We start from the raw sequence: 22,097 nt of genomic DNA on the forward strand, positions 1-22,097 counted from the left end.
TAATCTAAACTTATCTAAGTATCTATCATACACAAATATCTCTGGGTGATATGATTATAAAATCTGTATGTATTGCTTAAAAAACGATAAAAAGTGGTCAGAAATTTGGCAAGCAATAAGTTTCCTTTGGCAATAATTTAATGTTAAATTTTGCTGGTAACGGTCGTGAAATGAATGCAAACAGTATTGTAATTCAGTCCGATTTTTAATTTGAGTACTCTAGCCAGTCTTAAAGTGTTCGAAAAGTTTTGATAGACTGAAAATTCTCTTTGAAAGTATTTTCGTGGTGAGTTCTTTTGGTAGCTGCCTAAATATGATTGAATCATGCATTGACATCGGCCACGGATCTTTAGTACTGTTTTGAGAGCTTTAGCTAGTCAGAAAGTGATCTACATTTTGACTGCAAGATTCCGTCAAAACAAAAATTCATTTATTGAGATACCATCACAAAGATATCAAGATTCCATTAAGTTAGCAAAAAAAAAGGAATAAGATAAAAAGATTATTTGAATAAAAATATTTATTTAAGAGATAAAAAAAAATATGTTAATAAAATAATTTAAAAAAAACTTTTAACAATCTAATTTTTTGTAAATTTATCAATAATTTACTCAATTAATTAAAATGCTATTCATTTTAGATTTAATTTTAATATATATCTTTAACTCAAATATCGCATGAAGTTCAATAATTAAAATACCACTAAAAATCACTGTGCAAGCTAAAAGCGACTAATACAGATGAAGAAATGTAGATAGGAGACAAGCTTCGCCAAGTGTAGGTAGTATTCATTTCATAAATATTTTCTTTCGCAATCCCGCTGTTTCGGCCAATTTTGAAGCCATTATCGTAACTCTCTAAATGAAAGTTAGATAGCAGGAACTCTAAGCGACCATACTTAACCAGTTGTGCTGTGAATAACATTGAAAGCATAATATATTTTTTCAAAAAAAATTTTTCATTATAATTTCTAAAAAGTGCCAAAAAGAATAAAAATATATTTGGCAGCATAAAATCAAAATTAATATCCTCCTTCATCGCAATCCAATTCTGCAAACGATATTTGCTTCTGATTTTATAAGTACCCATTCAAACGAAAAGAAAAATTCTTAAATTTGAGTAAAAGGGATCTTTTAAATTAGAGCAGTTACCCCGACAAATAAAAAAAAAACTGAGCAAACATGAACTTTCTAAGAATATACTCTTAGAACAACTTTTCGGAACGATTTTCTCGGCGTTATAAAATAGAAAACTCCTCCCTTCTCCCCCACCTCAAAGTCTCGTTTCAAATATTGATCAGCGAAAATGTTCAAAAAATATTCTCGAAGACCTTAATCGTCCCTGAATTTGAGTTCAAAGTGAATTGCCTCTCCTTAATATAAAACTTTGGAAGCAGTTTTTCGGCTTCGAATTTGCGAACGGGATCCTTAAAAAAAAAGGGAGAAAATGGTTTGCAGTAAAAAGCGAAATGCGGTGGGAGTAAAAACATTTTTCAATCGAGTGGGGTTTTTTCACGAACGACATTGTCCTGTTTCTTCGTTTTTTCCGTTTATTTTTTTTCTTTCGCACCCTTTAATCTGTAATAATATTGGATGCGTTCTTTTTTTCATATTAAGTATTGAGTTCCGAGACGATGAAGAATGATTTATTACCTAAGTGTTAAATTTTAGTTTTTCTTTATCATTCCATTCATATTACTTTATATTGGATTCCAAATATATATTTATAATTTATTTAGCATTTCGAGTAATGAATTTTAATATTACTCTACTTATGAAATTACGCTGATGTATTATACATATTTAGGATTCATATTTAGCATTCCAAGTAATGAATTTTAATATTACTCTACTCATGAAATTACGCTGATGTATTATACATATTTAGGATTCATATTTAGCATTCCAAGTAATGAATTTAAATATTAGCCTACTTATGAAATTACGCTGATGTATTATGCATATTTAGGATTCATTTTTAGCATTTCGAGTAATGAATTTTAATATTAGCCTACTTATGAAATTACGCTGATGTATTATGCATATTTAGGAATCATTTTTATCATTTTGAGTAGGGAATTTTAATATTAGCCTACTTATGAAATTGCGCTGATGTATTATACAAATTTAGGATTCATATTTAGCATTTCGAGTAATGAATTTTAATATTAGCCTACTTATGAAATTACGCTGATGTATTATGCATATTTAGGATTCATTTTTTGCATTCCGAGTAATGAATTTTAATATTAGCCTACTTATGAAATTACGCTGATGTATTATGCATATTTAGGAATCATTTTTAGCATTTCGAGTAGGGAATTTTAATATTAGCCTACTTATGAAATTGCGCTGATGTATTATGCAAATTTAGGATTCATATTTAGCATTCCGAGTAATGAATTTTAATATTAGCCTACTTATGAAATTACCCTGATGTATTATACATATTTAGGATTCATTTTTAGCATTTCGAGTAATGAATTTTAATATTACGATACTTATAAAATTATTCTGATGTATTACGCATATTTAGGATTCATTTTTAGCATTTCGAGTAATGAATTTTAATATTACCCTACTTATATAATTACCCTGATGTATTATGCGTATTAAGGATATTTACATCTTCATTAAATGTTTTATTACTTAATTTTTATTTTACCTTTATTAGTGTTCCTTAAAGTTTCAGCTTTCATTGTATTAAAAATATATATAATTGATGTAATACTTATTTTAAATGATTCGAGTAATGGATTTTTATATTTCCTTAATTATAAAATTACCGATATGTGTTCCATGCATATTAAAGTGATATATATTTAAAATTTATATTCTTCGTTCAATCTTTTATAACTCACTTTCTAACTTTCATTTGACCCATTTTAGTTAACGTAATATTTTATCTCTCTTTGGATTAAAAATGTTTGTACAAAGGCCAGAAAAACGGACTGCCCAAATTTTGCTTTGTAAAATTATATTCTTTTAAGATAACGCTGAAAATTTCATATCTTGCGATTCAAAAAAAAATTGGGTCCCTTATATATTCCATTGCATATTAAAGATATTTATAACTAAAATTTATATTCTTAGTTCAATCTTTTATTACTAATTTTCTTAATTCTTATTTAACGCTTTTTAGTGTTCATAGTGTTCCTGAAAAAGCTTAAGCCGGCTGATTTTTATGAGAAAGACCGTTTTTTTTTTACTTTTGGGTTTTTGTGGACTTTTTAATATTTTATATTTTATTATTCAAAATTAACTTATACTTACTTATTTAAATTAATTTTATTAAGTATTGAGACTATTCAGTAAAGTAATATAAGTAAAATATGTTACATTACTTGTATTACTTTACTCTATATTACTGTTATATCATTGACTACATTAGTTTTACAATCTCTTAAGAGCATTTATTCCATAAATAGATAAAATATTATTAATTTTAATGATGTAAATGGTATTTTCTAAATTTGCTTCACAACTCGACATTTCTGTTTGAAATTGTTCTAAACCTATATCAATCATGTTCTTAATTCGTCCTAACTTTACTTTAAATTGATTCAGAATCATTATTTTTTCTAGCAAATCAAACCTATTTCAATAACGGTATCTTGGTACATACATACACACATGTAAACATTCTGATTTATTTATGTTCATTTCATATTTCATTGGATTACAATCATATCTAAATAATCAATGTAACACTTATTCAAATTTAATGAAAAATTCTTACAAAATATATTTCGTAAGATGTATTTTTAATTGAAAATAAATTGGGTTTCCATCTTAAGACTGTAATATGTAAATATTCATATATTTGAAGAATAAAAAACATTACATATGAAGCATTTTTTAACTTTTTATTATTCTTGTTAACAATCCAGCTTATTTAGGTTTCACTGAAATTTATTATATTGAAATATATAATATATTTATAACATATATATTATATAATATTTAAAATTTCAACTTGTAAAAGTTTTGAACACCATGTTGAGAATTATTTTCATCTTCTTATTTTTTTTTAACCTCTGAAGCTGTTTTTATTGACAGTTATTTCTTTTTATCTACAAAAAAAAATTAAATTTAAGCATAAAAAAGTCATTTTTCTAAACTCTAATACAGAAATAATTTTACGAATTAAAAAAAATAATTAATTTAGCGATAAAATAATTATGAATTTACTGCCGTAATTGTTTAACAAAATTAAATAAATTAATTCAGTAACAAATATGATTTCCTAAAATTTCAACTCATAAAGTAACTTTTAATTTTTTCGAAGCAAAATATATAATTTAATCATAAATTTGATTTTAAAAAAATAAACCCTGTTTTAAACTGCTTGAAATTAAAACTAATGAATGAAAAATATCTTAATTATATTTCTTTTGTGTCCATTACAGAGCTTTCAATACAGCTTTCTATTGTCTATATTTAAGCGATAATTACATATGCGGAAAATTTCTCATCATATACTTGAAATGAGTGAATGCTTTTAAATTATAAGTACCAAGCTTTTAATAAATAAATTTTCTCTTTTGCATTTTAGCTCCTGGAGCTGCTCCCATAAAAGTGCGAGCTATTCCAACTAGTTCGCAATCAATTAAAGTAAGCTGGAAGGTAAGTAAATGAATAAATTAATCCTAATCATCGTTCGAAAATATTTATGAGATTAGGGAGATGATTGCATTTTTTTATCGCATTTCAACGAAAGAAACTTTTTTCACACAATGAGGAACTTATATAAAATTCAAATCTGATGCAGCGACGAAAGAATTCTGTTATGAGCTTCGGAATAGCATTAATAAGTTTTAGTATTCATTTGCATTATAAATGTATGATTAAACTAAAATTAAAATGTTTTTTTTGTTTCGGGAAATTTTCCTATGATATCTGTAAATATGTTTCGTAATATTTAGAGTGTTTCTTAACGCAGTTTTTAAACATGAAATAAATCAACAGAATCCATTATTTTGTTGTTTTTTTTTCAACTTCATTCAAAATTTTATCGATTGAATAATATTAATAATTTATTAATTTAATAATTCGAGTATGTATCTAGTCTCGAAAACAAAATGACTGTATGAGAATATACACAAAAAGGACAAAAATAAAGAAAAAACGAAGAAAATTAAGAAAAACAATAAGGTTTATTTACTGCGCGAGAGCTGGAAGTAAGTAGGACTCATAAAATACTTTCAAAATGTAGAGAAAACATGGAAAAATTACAGAACAAAGAAAAAAGGGAGAAAGAAAAAAATAATAAAAGTCCGAAGGGAAAAAAAGAAAAAAAATAACCCCCAAAAAATAAAAATAAATTTAAGAAAATTAATGAAAAATTATAAATTAAAAATAATTAATAAAAAATAAATCAATAAAAAATTAATTAAAAAAAGTTATTATATTAACTTTTTTTTCTGGATTTTTATTTTTTTCCCCGATTTTCTTTTTTTTTTCTTTTTTTCTTTTTCATTGTTCTGTATTTTTTTCCATGTTTTCTCTACATTTTGAACTTATTTGTGTATATATATATATATATATATATATATATATATATATATATATATATATATATATATATATATATATATATATATATATATATATCAGCTTTTTTGCACTTATTATCAATCATGCAAATTTTATGAACACCAAAAATTTCTTTAAATGCGCAAAAAATTGAAGCTAGTATAAGCAAGTGCACTGTCTCTTACAGCGCGAAAGTTCTATACCATGAATATCTATAATTCTTCTAGAATATTTTTGAACCATTTTTTCGTTACATGAAAATATGCTTCGTATTAGTAAAAAATAGACAGTTCAACATTTAGAGCAATAGTGGCTCAGGGGATAGAACACTTTCCTGCCAATAAGGTGACCTGAGTTCGAATCCCAGCAATGACTAGTCGATACGAATTCTGCACTCGACTCGCACCGACCACAGTACTGACGTAAAATATTTTCCATGGTTGACGTGTCCGTGCTGTTAGGCTGACCATTGGGAGGTTTTCGTGGTTTTTCTCACCGTGTAACGCAAATGTGGGTTAGTTCTATCAAAAGAATTTTCAAAGAAGGCAAATTTCTCCCAATACTTGATCCAGGAGTTCTGGATTGGGTTCCAAATTACAAGGCTGCGGAGTTAAGCATTGGCAGTCGTAAATTCAAAATTTGGTCGACTGTTTAATGACGATTATATAAAATAAAAAATAAAGTAAGATAAAATTCAATATAAAAAGAAGTAATTAAATGTGCGCTTGATGCTTTTTGAACTTTTTTATAAGATAAAAAATTTCACAAAAAATATTTTGGATTTATTTTATAAAAAGTGTTTTATTCTTTTAATATATATTTATTTTAACTATGTAAATACGTAATCCTCATATTTTTAACGACTAGCATTTTTTTTTTAAAAGAAAAAGCTCTCATTTATTTATTTAGAAAAATAAATTCAACAAAAAACCTCCTAAAAGTGATTTAAAATTGCTTCTTAAAAAGATTTTTATACTTTCAACCTTGCAACTACATTTTAATCGATTTATTAATCACAATTTAAAAGTATTTCAACAATCATAATTTTCAACTCTTAAGCAAAAATAGTTTCACTCCCTATTAATAGGACCGAAAAGAAAAATGATTTTTAAAGAAAATTACTTTTAATTGATTTTTATTTCTTTTAAAAACTTATTTTTCACTAATGCCTTTTTGTTGCATGTAAGTGCTCAATTATTTTTGCTCGAAACTCGATAAAAAAATAAATAAATAAACACGTTGAGGCAAATGAAGCTGCAACAAAAAAGCGTTATATATTGGTCACGAAAAATAAGTTAAGCTTTTTTATCAACGAGGAATTCGGAAATAGTCGGTTATCTTAATTTTATTTAATGCCAATAATTTATTTTAATGGCTCTCGACTGACATATTGATAAATCAAACCTGATTAAAATATAATTTAAATTTTTTTTTTTTATTTTTTACGATAATTAAATAGATGGTTTTAATTATTCCTTTAAAAATTCGATTTAAATGTTATGGAATGTTTTTTTTTATTTCGATTAAGAATAGATAAATTGTAGTCTTATACTTTTAAAATAAGTTTTTTAGAATCTAAATTAATATATTTGAGGTGTTATAAATAGATGAAAAAATCTTCGGTCTCTACAGCATGAATAATAATTATAAATATATTAAGGCTGTTTTTACAACCGAAAAGTGTTATAAATAGATGAATGAAACGTTGATATATACAACATGAATAATAATAATAAATATATTAAATGTATTAAGGCTGTTTTTACAACCAAAATAAATATATTTGAGATGTTATAAATAGATGAAAGAAACGTTGATATATACAACATGAATAATAATAATAAATATATTAAATGTATTAAGGCTGTTTTTACAACCAAAATAAATATATTTGAGATGTTATAAATAGATGAAAGAAACGTTGATCTATACAACATGAATAATAATAATAAATATATTAAATATATTAAGGCTGTTTTTACAACCGAAATAAATATATTTAAGGTGTTATAAATCGATGAAAGAAACGTTGATCTATACAACATGCATGAATAATAATAATAAGTATATTAAATTTATTAAGGCTGTTTTTACAAACGAAATAAAGATATTTGAAGTGTTATAAATCGATGAATGAAACGTTGATCTATACAACATGATTAATAATAATAAATATATTAAGGCTGTTTTTGCAACCGAAATAAATATATTGAAGGTGTTATGAATCGATGAAAAAATCGTCGGTCTCTACAATATGAATAATAATAATAAATATATTAAATACATAGCCGACCGGCCTGTGTAGGGATTAGGGAACTGCCGTTGCATCAGAAAGGTTCTGGGTTCGAATCCCGGGCAAGGCATGGATGTTCTTTCCTTCTCTGTGCTATCTGTCCTTACTGTGGGAGCAACGTTCGCCCACCCAATATGGTGCCCCTGAAAAAATGGCCAAAAAATCAGATGCCTGTATGGCGTAGGCCATTCCCCAGACGGGCATTGGAATAAAAAACATATATATTAAATACATTAAGGCTCTTTTTACAATCTGAATAAGTATATTTGAGGTGTTATAATAGATGGGGAAAGAAAAACGACGATCTCAAGTGCAATACATAAATCATAAAATTTTTCATAAATTTATTTTTCACTCGAGCAATTATTTACAAACATTTTTTTTTTTTATATTTCTTTAAGGCTCTTTATTAGACTTAAAGAAAAACAATAATTTAAATTTTGAAATAATAATTTTAATCTTAAAGGTGAACCGGGTTCGAATCCCCAGCGATGGCTGGTCGAAACGAATCCGCATCCGGCTTGCACCGACTACAGTGCTAACGTTAAATATCCTCAGTGGTGGGCGGATCATGGGTAAGAGTCCCTTTGCCCTCAGGCTAACTGTGGGAGGTTTCCGGGATTTTCCTCTCCATGCAACGCAAATGCGGGTTAGCTCCATCAAAAGTTCCTCCACGAAGGCAAATTTCTCCCAATACTTGTTCCAGGAGTTCCCTTGTCTTCTGGATTGAGTTCAAAATTACAAGGCTATGGAGTTGAACATTAGTAATCGTAAACCCAAAAAATTGAGTCGATTATTCAACGACGGTTATATTATAAGATAAAAATATCGCCTCAGCTTCTGGGGATAATTTATTTAATTTAATGAAATTAGCACTTTTTATGCTTTGAGAAAAGGGCCTGCAATAATTTTTTCCCAAGAATATTTTATTTTTTGTAAATAAAAAAAAATCGTTTTTTACAATTATCTTACTTTTTGAGCTACTTACTTTTTCAATTTTTAGTGAGTTACCTCTTCTCGAACTAAAATAGAGGTTTTTTATATTTGTGCACCATACCTTTTCCAAATTTTAGGTACATCAAAATTAGTTTTTAAATCTGAGTTTATTCCGTTTAAAATGTATAACTTTTACATACATTCAAATCAGCGTTTTAAGTTTAATATATTAACGTGACTATGACAATCAAGTTATATATTTCCATGTGAGTAAAACTGCTTTAATGCCAACTGCACTTAAACAGTTAATTAAGGTTGAAATAGTCCGAAATTTGCATTTACATCTAAATAAACTGAATAAACTAGCTTTTATGAGCTTCTGTAATATATTAACTTAGTGAGTAGTTTATTAGTGGAGTGGAAGTCGGAATATATATATGGTCTGTAAATAATCAGTTTAATTGTTTCATTAATAAGTCGGGAGTGACCAAATGCACTCTCCAAGTTTATAATATGTTTCAATATGAGTAAATATTAAAGCCACTTTATTATCGTTAGAGAGATTTATCATAACTAGGAATGGAAATTTATAAATATATGTATAACTAAAATAGCAAGCTACTATTATTCTCGACAATAATCTGAAGTTCTTCCAACAAATGTCATTCATCGTTGTTTTAAACTAATTATTATTACTGATGAATCATTAAAATAAAAAATTTTAAAAAGAGAGAAATTTCTTATGGGTAAGCACATTTGTAAGTCTTTTTTCTAATGAAATCATCAATATCACTGAGGAATCAACAAAAATGTTTTTTTTTTAAAGAAGGACACATTTTTCATACTTCAATGCATAATTCATACTTAATTCATACATTCTATACATAATTCAATTCATACATTCGATACATAACTCATACTCATACTAATACATTTTTCATACTTCAAACCTGAAAAACATTTTTCATGCTTCAATTTGCTAAAATCATTATTATTATTGATGACTCATTAAAATTGGTCTTTCTACGACAAGCATTTCTAATAAGTATCTTTTAAAACTTCTTTTACACTCACATGGTTTTGCTAATTTCGTCAATTTCACTGATGTATCATTGAAAATAGTTCTCTCAGAGAAAAGAATTTCCCACTTATACTTTTTAAAAAATGATACTCCAACTGATAATTTATGATACTCCAAATAAATGACGATTCCAATAATGTAATTTTTTAAAAGTTTTTTCGCATATCGTTCAGCTAAGAAGATCAGTATTACTGATGAATCATTAAAAACCATCTTTCAGAAAGAAGCATTTTCAACATAAAACCTTTTAAAAAAATTCGCTCGTCGTTCTTATAAATCTATCAGTATGACCGATGAATCATTAAAAAATAATATTTCAGTGTGAAGCATTTCCTTTTAGTATCTTTTTAAACTTATTTTCAAACTTTGATTTGCCAAAATCATCAATATTATTGATGACTCATTAAAATGGTCTTTCTAAGAAAAACATTTATAACAAGTATCTCTTCAAACTTTTCTCACTCTCGCATCACTTTGCTAATTTCATCAATTTTATTGATGTATCATTAAAATTAGTTATCTACAAAAAAAAAATTTTTACATTTATGTCTTTTGTAACTTATTTTTACACGTCATCTATTAAATTCATCCTTATTATTGAAGAAATGATAAGAAATAATATTCTAAATAAAAACTAGTGTTCCAAAAGCGCTTCAACCATCAATTTTTTTAAACATTTTTCGCACATCGTTCTGCAAAAAGCATCAGTATTAGTGAGGAATCATTTAAAACCGTCTTTCAGAGAATAGCACTTTCCTTCGCTCACCGTCATCAGTATTACTGCTGTATCATCTGTATGATGATGAAACTTTATCAATAGTACTGATGTATCATTAAAAATGGGCTTTCTCAAAGAAGCATTTATCGCATGAATCTTTTTTTTTAAAAAATTTTAGTCCTATGTGTTATTCATTCACAGTAACACCGATCATTCACAGTAACATATATGTATACATATATATATATATATATATACATTAATATTGGTGTATTTTCAATGCTATGTATGTTAGTTTTGGTATTTCTCACTTACTAATCAAAGAAGTTTGCTGAGCAAAATCACATTGTTAATTTTCAATCTCACATTCGTTAGTTTTTTTAGTATTTACGAACCCTTTTATTTTTTGACATTGGTTACTCTAACTTGCTCTAATTAATTCATTTTTAATGTGTAGCCACCCACAACAGAACTGCAGCATGGTTTACTGAAAGGATATTACGTCGGTTACAAGATCGCCGACACTCCCGACACCTTTGTATACAAGACACTAGAAATCGGCGAAGGCTTCAAGGAGGAATGTCACGTGACTGGGCTTAGAAGAAATACCAAGTACAGCGTGGTGGTGCAGGCGTTCAATTCAAAAGGTGCCGGTCCACCATCGGATGACGTCGTCGTTCAGACGTTGGAGAATGGTAGGAAATTAAGTTGAACATATCCTGTGCACTTGTTAATGATGACTAAATGATCGCTTTTAAAAATTGCACCATTACATTAGTAAAAAATTAAATTTGTAGAAATGTGTTACTTTCAAAAATAATGGTTTTACAGTACAGAGTTTAAAATATTTTCGTAGACCAACTTCAGTTTTGACTGTCAATTCTACAGTCCTTGTCCAAATTATTGGACGCACTATAAGATTCTATGTAAAATCTTAATTGTCAGGTGATACTACTATACAGCTTTATTGTTTCTACACGACTGAAACCGGTTTGTATTTGTTCACGTTAGTGTATCAAATGGTTAACATTGTAATGCAATCCGTTAAAAATAAATACAAATGTACTGATATAATGCTTGATGTAGTAAATATTTTATATTTATATAATATATCGTCCAATTCATCCTGTCATCAAATTTATATCATATGTCGTCCAATTTAATCAATTGATACACTAACGTCAACAAGAGCAAACCGGTTTTGGTCACGTAAAAACAATATAGCTGTATAGTATCACCTGATAATTAAAATATTACATAGAATCTTATAGTACGTCTAATAATTTGGCGAGAGACTGAATGACATTTTAAAAGCTATTAATTACTAATCTTTTAAAGTATATAGCGTAGGTTTATCTTCGTTTAATTTAATGCTTGCCTAAAAGACCTGCTAATACGACGGAAAGCTGTTAGCTTTCTCATCAGGGTGCACATCAGAATTATTTTCTATTACTTAATAATCGAACGTTGATTGGAATTTTTATGAGTTGCAACGGAAAATCCGACTGAAAGGTTCACTCACTGAAGGGAAGTTAATCAGGGTGTTCGCATCCTGGTAATTTCCTCACTTATCGGAACGGTGATAAGCTTCTTGATTTATTTGTCTAATAGTGCTGAATTTGCAATTCTTTGTAACACTGTTTCCTAGACTTTGAAATTTGTAACATGATTCATTTTTATTATCATAATAGCCTATTGAAACAAAATTAACGAAAAAATTCAATGAATGGACATTGTTTTTTCTTAAAATAGCATCACTTATAGATTGTATTGAATCTTTAAATCAACTAAAAGTATCTTTTGAAATTATGCATTTGATTTCAAATTATCTTTCTTCCTTGTAAAAATTTTTACGCTAATTTCTATAACGCTTGCAAAGTATTTATACAAACTATACGAAGAAGAATAAGAATTTATTTTCTGTCAAATAAATTTTCTTGCTCATTTTGAAAGATTTCTATTCTTATTTTATTATATTTTAATTTCCTTCATCGTGCATGCAACTAAGAAATTAGTAATAAAAAAATGTGATCGCTCTATTACTATCACTGGTTACCCATTGATTAAATGCTTTTTGTTTTCTGGTTTGACTCCGTTAAACGTCACAACATTTCAAATCATGGGTTGCAAAAACTGTCTCAACTGATGTTTGTCGTCGGATTGGTTTTCATATCCTGCTTATGTACGTGTTTCAAGACGTCACCTTTTTTCTTCAGTATTCATATTTATATTAAAATCTCCGTCAAGATTAACCCTGATTACCCACGCTTATAAAAGTTTCATTCTATCTCTTTCTTGCTTGATGATAGTTCTACTCAAATCAAATTTTTGAAACGAAATATATTTTTAAGCTGAAAATTTTGAGTTGCAAATATGTTCAAATGCTTTGTTCCCTTATAACTTCATTTTATACATATTTATGCTAGAATTAAAAGGGAGACAAACATCACCAGAAAGAAAATCTTTAAAATTTTCGATTTCTCTTTTTTTTTTTTTTTTTTTGTGTTCCTTACTGTACTGAGATTAAATACTTTTGGTTTACGGGGCTAACCTTAAATCAGCTAGTTACTTTGCACAATCCATATTTTAAGACTCAAAAATCAAGCACAAAAATATATTTCCTCCAAATAAACATGCTTGTTCATCGTCCGATTTGGGTTGCTCAAGTATATATCTTCTTGTTGTTTTTTCCAAGTATATCTTTTTGAACTATATGCTCTTGAACCATTTATGCATATCGAATAAATTGTACATATAAACTCGTGCATCAAAAAAAATTCATACAAAGTATAATTTTTTAAGATTATTTATTATTTCCCCTTATACAATTTTAATATAATAACAAATCCATCTGAATTGTATATTACTTTTGAATGAAAATTTCAAAGACTTGAACGAAATTAGCCATGTAATTTTTTAATAAATATTTTAGTAAATTAAACTATAGTCTGTATTAATTGATTAGCGTGTATTATTATTTGATTAGCATGTATACGATTATCACTACAGCGCAGTCTATGAAAATACGAACATTAAATCAAAAGCTGTAATGCATTCTATCAAGTTTATTACTGTGCACAATGCAATCCCAAAATACAAAATAAATTTTGATTTTTTAAGTGAATTAAAAAAGCTATTTTAACCTGCATTTTGATTAAAAACCATATTTATTCCCAATCATATTAATATGTATGATATGTATAACATAATTTATTATTTGTTTTTTCAATTATTATATCAGATCCACCTTTGACCCCACCATTAACGGTAATGGACAAAACAACGTCATCGATTCATCTTGCATGGGATCCAAATTATGATAAAGGAAATCCAGTATCAGGTTAATAAATCTTATTCATTCATTTCATATTTTTCATTTTTGTACCTGAACGTTCTTCAATAAAATTAATTTTGATGAAAATATTTATAATAAATTTTTCCTTGTAGATTTTCATAACTGTATTTGTATAATACAATACTTAATCCTAATTGGAATATTCAATCCAAAGATATAATTTTTAATCATTTTAATAACTTACCTTTCAAACGAAAGGTAAGTTATAAGTTTATAAGTTTTCATAGCTTTTGTATCTTTTTGTAGTTCTATCATATTTTTTATATTTACCAATGAAAATATATTTTTATTTATATTTTAATTTTGCATCTGAGGCTTGGATAATGACAAAGCTGGAGGAAAATTGTATCGCAATATTTGAGAGAAAGATTTTGCGGAAAAACAATAACTGGAGAAGGGGATTTAACTTTTAACTGTACAAGACCCGATATTATAAAATACACAAAAATAAATAGAATGAATTGGATGGCCCACGTGATTCGAATAAGTGATGACAATACAATAAAAAAGATGCTGCTTTTTTAAACCCACTGGAGCAAAAAATCGGGGAAGGTCGCGGTTTAGATACGCTGACTCGGTGGAGTCTGATTTTCTTGTAATTAATGAAAAGATTTGGAGATCAAAGATAAATCGGAAGAAATTATGGAAAAATCGTCAGAGGAAGGCATTGGCCCACATTGGGGTGTCTGGCCAAATATGATGATGATGATGATGATGATATTTTAATTTTTATATATTTTTATGAAGAAATTTTTTAGATTTTTCTTCTTTTGTAAAATTAGATTGTTATTTTTTATTTGCTTTTCATTATATGATGAATGCTGGTGTTTTCTTTCTTTATTTGAACAGATGCTTGTACAAATTGATTGCAGCTGGATTTTTTTGAATTGCGCATTTTTATCAAATAGCTCTGAGAACTACGTCGTAACATATAATCTACCTGTTGCATTCAAATTACATCTTCTAACCTAATCTTAATTTCATATTGATATGATTTGTATTAACCCAGAGGGTTTTAAAGCGACAACAATCAGTTCTTAAACAGGCTCTTAAACAACAGTTTTCAAACCGTATCCCAACCCTAGACAGTTTATGAGAGGCTTAATTTCTGCGTTCTGGATCAAAAATATCACGTTATTGTACGGAAATATTGTACAAAATATTGTACGGAGAAAGAAATTCTAATACACCGCATTGTGGAATAATGAAATTCCTGGTTTAAAAAAACTAATTCTGGTAAATGAAACCAAAATATATGGTATTTAAACCATTCATTTCATAATTTTTTCGTTTATATGATAACGGCTTATTAGAAATTCTATTTTACAAAATTATAATTCTTGGTACCACACATTTAGAAAAAAATGCGAAACTCAAAAGTAGATGTAGCCAGAAAAAAATGGTTTTTTTGCCATGCTCTAAGGTGTAATGATAAATTAATAAATTTTAACAAAATTACCAAATTTCATCAGTTTTTATAGAACCATATTTTAATGTTTATTTTAGCAAAATCATTACCAAAGATCGTCGATAAAAATTCCCAACTTTTTCGGTTTTCCCATATATTCAGGAATACAGTAAATTTTACAATATTCTGGTAGTTTTAACCATACTTTTTTTGCAGTGTAGAATAACATAGGAATAAAGTTGTCTATAACATGCTCATTATTAATATTTAATACTTTTACACCATTCAAATTATCACATTCTAAAATACATGTATCACATTGTCGCATTCTAAAATACCCATAATTTGAATTAAATATAATACTCACAAGTAATAATTCTTTAGATCAAATTCCACGTGCAAAAGAGAAATGAATTAAAATAGATAAAATGTTTTGTTTGGTCATGTTTTGCACAATTTTTAACAATTCATTTTGAATTCATCAAAATGAAGTATTTTAGCAGTTTACAACGAGATTTTTTTTCCAGTTTCATTTCGGGTTTTGATGTTTTAAGAGCGAGCAAAAAATCAAAATCTATTATTTGCTGCTGTGACAAGTACAGAAGCAACAAAATTTAGCTGCCATCTTATTTATTTCGTAGTATATAAAACTAGATATTCTTAAAGTTTCTAGACTAGGGCGTGAGATGGCAGCACCAAACTTATTTTCAGTTTTTGAAATGAAAGTGTTTTACATTTTGAATAAAAGATGGCAGCACCATGATTAAAAAGAATAAATTAAAGTCTTAAAATATAATCCGTAAGGTGCATTTATATTTCAGCTTAAAAAGATTGAAAGTAAAATCATCAAAAAAGAACTAAAATATTTTAGAAATACACGGAAAAAATAAAAAATCAGAAAAATTATATATTCTTTTTCATAAGAATTTTATTTTTATCACAATATGAGTTCATCTATTATTTCTTAAATAATAAATTATTAATTTATTTCATTATGACTATTAAATTAAAATTATCTCATTTTTTATTCACTTTTTTAATTGGAATTGAAAAATTGGAAAAACAAAATATTTTTTATGCTTAAAAATTTTCTTTATCCCTACATAAGTTCTTTTCTTAATGTAACTTATAATGTATATAATAAATTTTTATTTAAGTACTTACGATTATTAAATTAAAATCATCTCAGTTTAATTATTTTTTTTAATTAAATAAATTTAAAAAAATCTCATAGCACGATTTCCTAAATTCCATTTCGACAGCACGATACCTTACAAAATTGTCTGAAATAAGGGGTATTAGTTTAAAAATACTTGATAGTTTTAAAAACTTCTATTTAATTTTTCGCAAACTTACAAACAAAGCAACGAAAATATGCTATACATAATTTTGAACGTGACTTGATCTAGAAATGTGGGGGAGGGGGGGGCTTGCATGGAAATGTTAAGAGCCCCCTGTTTGTAACTTCAAACAAAATTTACTTATTGTTTATTAATGAAGTGTGTTTAAATTATTTATATTATGAGTAAATTACGATAAATTAGTAAATTTGAGCTTATTTTTATTATACTTTGTTAGCACATAGTTCGATTAGACAATTATTAAGGAAAAACACAAAAAGAAATTCTTTGGAACGTTTAGGGGGTCTCAGGACTGGGCCTGTCAGTGTAATTATGATAAATCCAGCCACTAATTTCAAGCCAGTCGTTTAAAACTACACATTTATCAGTTTTTAGATTTTATTTAAAATTCAATTTCAGTACAGTTTAAACCAATAAAAACCGATTTGAATAATGATAAAAAAATTCTTATAACGTAAATTGCACAAAAACAAAGATATTAATAAAAAAATCTAAGCTCAGACAAATATATATTTTTAACAACCTTTCAGAAACGGCTGATAGCAAAACTGTATTAAGAAAATTTTATCAGTAAAAATTAAAATAGATTATAAAATTCCGCACAATTTATATATAAAATTGTGATGGGGGCAGCCTTGTATTTTACATGCACCAAAAGATACAGCCGAATAGAGTAAAAATTCACTATCAGTTTATTTTTAAAGATTAAATAAAAAGAATTTAAAGAATATTTAAATTTTTCCCTCTCCGTCTTAACCCCTTTGACTGTTGTGTTCGATCGATTAGAGATAAACCTCTGAGGAATCGGAATGAGTCGTGGTAACCCAGTGGTTCGAGAATCAAACTCCGGTCCAGAGGTCCTGCGGTCAGTCATTGAGTAGTACTACGGATACAGAGATCTGGAGAAATTTTCCTTCCTCTTCAGATATATGTCTAAATTAAGGATGTGGCCTCACGAATGAGTGGTGCTGCCGTCTATACGTGGGTTTGTGAACCAAGGCGTACTTTCACCCTGGTGGTGCCAAACGAAATTCACTCAATCGTGACTTAATTTGCTGGACTAATGTCTGGCGAGTTTAGCTTGTCCATGTGCCATTAGAAATGGGTCGCATTCATTTAATCGACAATCACTTCATCGACAGGCCATTTCATCGACACCACTTCATCGACAGGCCGTTTCATCGACTAGGTCATTTCGTCGACAGGCCGTTTCCTCGACAGGGATGTTTCGTCGACAGGGTCATTTCATCGACAGGGTCATTTCGTCGACAGGGTCATTTCGTCGACAGGGTCATTTAGTCGACAGGGTCATTTCATCGACAAGTCATTTAGTCGACAGGGTCATTTCGTCGACATGGTCATTTCCTCGACAGGGTCGTATCTTTACCAAGGTTATTACATCGACAGTGGTGTCGATGAAATGGCCTGTCGATGAAGTGATTGTCGATGAACCAGACCCATTAGAAATAATACAATCGGAATTAATTCATTTTATAAAATCTATTTCAAAAATCATTCTTAGAATGTTGTTATAATGTTCTATTCTGTGCAGGTTACGTGCTTCACCATAAACATGAGGATGGCAATGATTGGGTGGAGTCCAACATCGCGGGAGATCAGCGTAACTACTTAGTTCATGGCTTAGAATGTGGCACTAAATATCATTTTTTCCTCTTGGCATACAATTCTGCAGGAAAAGGTGAACCCGGAGAAATTTTGGTCATCAAAACAGAAGGTGGAGGTGAGCATAATATAATTGGTTTCCAGTTCTTTTTTTTTTTTACTTTCCTATCGATATAATGTTGTCATCATACATGTTGCATACCTATAATGTTTTTAGTAAAGTACCTCAAGATTTCTCTTCTCTCCATACTTTTCCTCTCGCCATTAGCATTATTTTTATTTTTTTTATAACCGTTGTTTTACAGCCGACCCAATTTTATGGGTTTACGACTACTAATATCCAACTCCGTAGCCTTGTAATTTTGAACCCAATCCAGAAGACATTGCAACTCCTGGATCGAGTATTAGGAGAAATTTGCCTTCGTGGAGGACTTTTTTGATGGAGCTAACCCGCATTTACGTTGCATGGAGAGGAAGACCACGAGAACCTCCCACGGTTAGCCTAACGGCAAGGGGAATGATCCGTCTACCACTGAGGATATTTCACGTCAGCACTGTGGTCGGTACAATGCTGGATGCGGAATTCGTATCGACTGGGATTCGAACCCGGTTCACCTCATTGGAAGGCGAATGCTCTATCCCCTGAGCCATTGCGGCTCAAACATAATATTTAGTTACAAATTGGCTTTTGTAGTGAATATAGTATTTTAAGTTGTTGGCGTTTTCTAAAACTTAAGCAAATTAAGTGCCGTTCATAAAATCGTCTAAACTGTAAAACAACTATTTATACTCTTTTTAAATAAATTATTCAGTTTAAACTTTATATTCTAGCTCCATTAGCCCCGGATAAGCAATCCATTCTGAGCACGAATATGACGGCAGCAACAATGAATCTGGTGTCGTGGCACGATGGAGGTTGTCCCATCAAGTCGTTCAAGGTTCGCTACCGTCAGCAGCAGGATATGGAGTGGACAGTTCTCAACGACGGACCACTGCCTTCGGACAATATGAGAGTTGATTTGGTCGGCCTATCTCCTGGATCATGGTATCAGATTCACATATCTGCCACAAATAAAGCTGGTACAACGGACGCTGAATACACCTTTTCTACGCTTAATACTTTAGGTAAATACTGTAAATACGTTGTTATTTAATTGTTGAGAATTAACTCTTGAATTCAAGAGCATGTGGGTAAGAAATGTATATTTTTAAGGCAAAAGTATGCTGTAATGTGTCCTATTTGGATAAATTTTACCACCAGTGATCAATTACTTGTTATCGCATTTTACCAGAAGTAAATTATTGATGATAATCGCCAATTACTACAAGGATTCTGTTACTTGTAATTAATAACCTTGTATTTTTAAAAAAAAAAAATTTTAAAAAACGTTTTTTGCCGTAGAATTTTAGCCGTATTTTTTTAACTGTAAGGTATTTAGTCGTAATTTTTTTAATAACCTTACTTGTAGGTTATTACAAACCATAGACTTGTTTTTGACGTTTAATATCAATTTTTAACAAAAACAATTCTTACTTAATTTGAATTTTAACGTCAAATCTTCCGAATTTTAAAGGAAAAGTTCAGAATTCAAAATAAAGTTTTTTGAAAATCAGTCTAGAAGTTTTGAGAGAAAGCATCAAAAATTTGGTCGTCTTAAACGATTTCTGAATAGGAACAGCCGACTCTCCTTATATTACTATATCCTCCTTCCAATTACCAGGGTCCACTCTAATATGGCGACATGGCGAGGATTGTCGCCAATTGTTCTACATATGTCGCTAAAATCATACGCATGGCTGACGAAAGTGTCGGCTTGAAATATGTTAGTAATTTTAAAAATAGTAATGAAAAAAAAAAAATTTGCATCGAATTCCCTGCTCTTCAAAAAAACATTTGTACTAATTTTATTATTCTATGTTATGGAATTCAAATGCGTATGGTAAATGCGTTCATGGTATTCAAATTTCAAATGCATGGTATTCAGTGTCTGGTACAAAAAATTTTAAATTTAAGTGTTGAAATTTCAAATTTACATGTTCTGCTGTATACTGACAGTATAATTATTCATCAATGAAATAATATGTTTTGCTCTTTTAGAATTGACTTTATTTAAAAGTTTAGATAATTAAATTTCAATCTGATATTTTGTTCTTACTTCATTTATTTATTTATTTGGCTTCATCACTACATTAAATTTATTTACTAATATTATTTTAGCTTTTTTTCATTTAACTTTAATAAACACTAATCTTCAATCATTATGGCGCAATGAACCTAATTAGATTTAGGGTGTAATAGATGACAATTAATAATTTTTGATGAGTTCCATAACATGAAATATACTGGTGTAACAAATTAAGAGAATTTGCAGACTTGGTCGATTATCTCAAGAACTACTGGACCGATTTTAATGAAATTTGGTGTGTACATACATGGATATAACAAATAACCATTCAACAATTCCAATACACACAACTCGTGAGCAGCGCTCGTTGGAGTCTAAAGGTATGAAACAGCGGTTGCAGAACAGACGAAAAAATGGGTTAATAGGGGGTCATGGTTCTTTGCGCTGGTTCGAATTAATAATATGTTAAACTCATAAAGTTCACACACAACTGTTGAACTGTAACCTCCCTTTATTTTATGCATTATCACAAGAATGCTAACTCACACATCTCGAGATTCGAGAAATAGACAACAACTTCACAACAACAAAGAAAGAAGCACACATTCAAAAGCAAAACAATTGGCGAGAGACACGTGTGGCGCGGGGCCTCACAATTGGCGAGATATTCACAACATTGCCACCTGCATACTCTTACGCAACTCTTACAAATATACAGGACTTGCAGCCTGATTTCATACTTGAAATAAGGCAGTTAATCATTTCCTGTGGCAATTGGTCTGAATTGTCCTGTGGCAATTTCATACCTTCCGACTCCAACCAGTGTTAAGCACGATCATGCTTGTGTATTACATTTGTTGAATGGTCATTTGTTTTGTATTGTATCAATGTATGTCAAATTACATTAAAATCGGTCCAGTAGTTCTAGAGATAATCGACCAAGTCTGCACATTCTCTTGATTAGTGGTCGTAATAGACCACTTAATTTTCATTGCTGGTGCTATACACGTCCTTATCACGAAAATGTAATTGCAGTTTCTTTTTTTTTTTTTCAACTACTCATGAAACATTTATAATTTTTCAGATGCAGTTACTCCAAAAACAGTTGTAAATAAAGTAACAGCCCCCTTCTACCTCGACATGACCATCATACTTCCGGTGGCTGTTTCGGGTGTGGTCATTAGCGTTGTCCTCTGTGTTGTGTGCGTTGTTGTCAGAAAGAAACATTCATCTGAACATTATGGTAAGTTCATATTTATGAGTGTCCCATTACTACTATTGTATTACTTTACTGCTACACTCAATAGAACGACCTTCGTAGTAAAGGCGTAAATGGACGTTGTAACGTGAGATTTTTACATCGGAAGTGCACAAAAATACCGTAGATATTAAAGTATAGTTTTTAAAAAATATTATCCTATATTAAACCGTATACTTTACTTTAAAAAGAATTTGGAAAGTAACAGAAAAATTAGTAATGACGCAAAAATGCATTAAAAATAATATGCTAATTCGATGCTTTTTTTTTTCAAATTTAATTTATTTTTTATTTTATTTATTTATTTTTTTTTTTTTGTCAAATAACATACGTCAAGCTAAATGCAATGTCCAAATATTTTAAATCGAATATAAACCACACAAGAGACTGACATTTTACAAACA

The 22,097-nt window shown here is 28.9% G+C and overlaps 1 protein-coding gene across 3 annotated transcripts in view; it reads left to right on the plus strand.

Moving 5' to 3' along the window:
• The window catches only part of LOC107450135 (cell adhesion molecule Dscam1-like), a 446,044-nt gene that overhangs the window by 412,660 nt on the left and 11,287 nt on the right, over window positions 1-22,097 (plus strand). For all 3 annotated transcript variants that reach the window (XM_087158866.1, XM_087158865.1, XM_071186796.2), the window contains exons 16-21: window positions 4,555-4,625; window positions 11,020-11,257; window positions 13,804-13,902; window positions 18,239-18,427; window positions 19,141-19,434; window positions 21,520-21,678. In XM_087158866.1, coding sequence (XP_087014992.1) covers window positions 4,555-4,625; window positions 11,020-11,257; window positions 13,804-13,902; window positions 18,239-18,427; window positions 19,141-19,434; window positions 21,520-21,678 — 1,050 coding nt within the window. The remainder of the gene's footprint in view (window positions 1-4,554; window positions 4,626-11,019; window positions 11,258-13,803; window positions 13,903-18,238; window positions 18,428-19,140; window positions 19,435-21,519; window positions 21,679-22,097) is intronic.

Source organism: Parasteatoda tepidariorum, chromosome 3 (genome assembly GCF_982258835.1).
Source record: "Parasteatoda tepidariorum strain Cologne lab strain chromosome 3, Ptep-v5.0, whole genome shotgun sequence".
NCBI lineage: Eukaryota > Metazoa > Arthropoda > Arachnida > Araneae > Theridiidae > Parasteatoda > Parasteatoda tepidariorum.